This window comes from Chaetura pelagica, unplaced genomic scaffold, assembly GCF_000747805.2.
Source record: "Chaetura pelagica isolate M959 unplaced genomic scaffold, ChaPel_1.0 scaffold70, whole genome shotgun sequence".
NCBI lineage: Eukaryota > Metazoa > Chordata > Aves > Apodiformes > Apodidae > Chaetura > Chaetura pelagica.
Genome location: NW_009952265.1, coordinates 7,571,037 through 7,574,159, shown reverse-complemented (window position 1 = coordinate 7,574,159; position 3,123 = coordinate 7,571,037). Strand labels below are relative to the sequence as shown.

General features: G+C 43.1%; 1 protein-coding gene across 1 annotated transcript; it reads right to left on the bottom strand.

Moving 5' to 3' along the window:
• Nucleotides 1-1,927: 1,927 nt before the first annotated feature.
• FOXG1 (forkhead box G1) lies at nt 1,928-3,123 on the bottom strand (the record flags this gene model as incomplete). The annotated part of the gene is made up of 2 exons (XM_010007749.1): nt 1,928-2,674; nt 2,827-3,123. Coding segments are annotated over 2 exons (1,044 nt in total), but the record flags the coding sequence as incomplete, so codon positions are not given.

Here is a 3,123-nt window from a genome sequence, read left to right as displayed (position 1 = left end):
AGGCCGGGCGTCACGTGACCCTCCCAGCCCTCTGCCTCCCTGCCCTGGGCTGCGGATGCACCTCACCCCCTGCTCGCCCCTTCCTCGGCCGGGGAACGAGGGGGCAGGGGAGGGAGGCTGCGCCTGAAAAACTATCGCTATTCTTACAAGATTTAAAGCCAAAAGTGTTTGCAGCATTAAAAGTATACAAATACATACAGTATAGATACTTCCGGAACAATGTTCCTTTAAGATAAGGACTGCGCGTTATACACATATGAATAATAGCTTGCTAAATTTGAGCAAATGATTATAAGAAAGCTAATATGTATATGTATACACACACACATGCACATTAATAGTTAATAAATCTCCAGTTACCGTAGACTCGAAATTAATTTATTTCAGAAGAATAATTCTTTGAATGCATTTCAGAGATTGCAGGAACACCACGTACCTATGTAACAGATTTTAAAATCCTGGTTTTATTCCAACGTGTGCATATAGACTTAAATTTATGTATACGTATATATGTGTGTGTAGATATATATCTGTGTGTATATATATATACATACACGTACACAATTTTAAGCATCTTCAGTGTAAGGCAGGGGTTTTAATAAGTCATCCTACCTCCTACTAACCATTTTTAAAACAGACGTGATAAGAGTTCTGCCCCTAAACGAACATCACAGTAGTGGTCGTGGTGTTTAATTAAATACCCTCAACGTTTACATTTGAAAATACTGTTGTTAAAGACAGTATGATCGAGGGACGGGGGGGTGGAGGGGAGAAAGAAGAATGTGAAAAATGGTGGACTGCTGTAATAAGCAACGCTCTTGCCTCCCTGTAACTTTAAAGCCTCTGGGACATTAATTTTAGTTAATAAAAGAGACAAAAAAACTATCAAGTATATATGAATTTAGCCTATTTTTTTTTATTTCTGTGTGTTCATAGTAAACATTTTTGTAAGTGACAAACACGGGCATATGACCACAGTATCACAATCAAGAAATTTTAAGACGACATTAACAATCACTCAAATTTATGCGGCATTTGCGCAACACAGGTTACATATTTGCAAGGTTTACCTATAAGTACAATAGGTATTAACACTTCACTACATTTAGAAAAAAAAAAAAATAAAGGTGACCTGTTAGTGACCACATACATCAAAATATACACAACACAAACTGAAGGCAATCATTAATTTTGTCCCCTTCTGATTAATTTGAACGGGCAGTGCTGCAAACTGAAATAATGTTTTTGTTTTTTAAATTACTCCGTACACTGAGTGCATTTTCTAAAATCCAATCTTTGGTCTAAAAGTAAACAAAGAAACAAAAACAAAACTCCAAAACAACAACAAAAGAAAAGAAGGAATAATAATTAAAAAAAACAAAAACCAAAACAAAACAGTTCAGTAAAGAAAAGGATAAAATCATAAATTGCCAAAATGTACTTTTTGGGCACCTTTCAGCATTAATTCTGCTTAAATACAAATTACGTTTTAAGGTTTTTGTAGTTTTCATAATTTTAGTGGTTTGCTTTTTTTTTTTTTTTTTCCTTTCAAGGTCTGCACCCACAGACTTATCCATGATAACTTATAATACTGCAAACATGGAGAATCTGGCGGCTTTTAGTGATAGACTTATCGTATTTTAATTAAAAAATTGCAAAAGCAGTCACTATTTAGATACACATTCTACTATAATTTTGTCTTCCAAACTTCATAGTCTACAATGTAATCTCCCCACGTTGCACCTTGCTGACATTCCTCATCTTGGTCGAATAATAAACAACCCTAAAGACTGAACAAACGTACAGAAAATGGGGGACTTAATAAAAAATACCTGGACTTTTTTGTTTTGCTTTTTTCTTTCTTTTAATTATCATTTACAATGCAAATGTGTGTAAAATGTTCACTTACAGTCTGATCCCATGGATGTTAATGTATTAAAGGGTTTGAAGAAGACCCCTGATTTTGATGTGTGAAATAATCAGAAAGTCCTCCGGAAAGTCCCGTTGTAAAACTTGGCAAAGAAGGTCTTAAAGACTCACAGGGGAGAGTGGAGGGCGCCTGTGGCGACGTGGAGGAGGAGGCTGCCCTGGCCGTCATTGAAGTGCTGCTTTGAGAAGTCATTGAAGGGTGAGGAACATGGGGGAAAAAGTAACTCGTCTGTCCTGCTAGGAGGTTTACAGAGCAGGGGTTTAGGGAATAGGTGCCGGAGCAGGGAACTGACAAGCCACACGGCACTGAGGCGGCCAGAGCTGCTGCTGTGAGGTGATGAGTGGCATAAGGTATCTCTCCATTGACTAGTCTATCAACACTTAACCCATTAGACGTTGAAAAGGAGTGGTTGTTTCCCAAGGAGTTTTGAGTCAACACTGAGCTGTAGGGCATAGGGTGGCTGGGGTAGGCGGAGGTGGTTCCATTGTAACTCAAAGTGCTGCTGGCCCGGGGGTGGTGCAGGGAGAGGAAGGGGGACATAGGCCAGTACAAGGATCCTGCCCTATCCATGAATGTCAGTCCGGTGGAGGTGAGCCGGGCGCCCCGCTTGAAGGCCAGCTTGGCCCGTGAGGTGGTGGAGCGCCGGCGGAGCTTGCCGGTGGTGCCACCAATGAAGACGTCGTCGCTGGAGGGGTCCAGCATCCAGTAGTTCCCTTTGCCCGGGTCGTCGTAGTGGCGGGGCACCTTGACGAAGCACTTATTGAGGGAGAGGTTGTGGCGGATGGAGTTCTGCCAGCCCTGCTTGTTCTCCCGGTAGTAGGGGAAGTTCTTCATTATAAACTCGTAGATGCCGTTGAGAGTGAGGCGTTTCTCGGGGCTCTGCCGGGGCGGGGCACCTTGACGAAGCACTTATTGAGGGAGAGGTTGTGGCGGATGGAGTTCTGCCAGCCCTGCTTGTTCTCCCGGTAGTAGGGGAAGTTCTTCATTATAAACTCGTAGATGCCGTTGAGAGTGAGGCGTTTCTCGGGGCTCTGCCGGATGGCCATCATGATGAGCGCATTGTAGCTGAACGGCGGCTTCTCGTACTTCCCGTTCTTTTTCTCCCCCTCCTTCCCGCTCTCACCGTCCTTGGCCCCCTCCGCCGCCCCCTTCTTCTCCTCCGCCGCCTTCTCTTTCTCCTCCAGCTCCGCCGC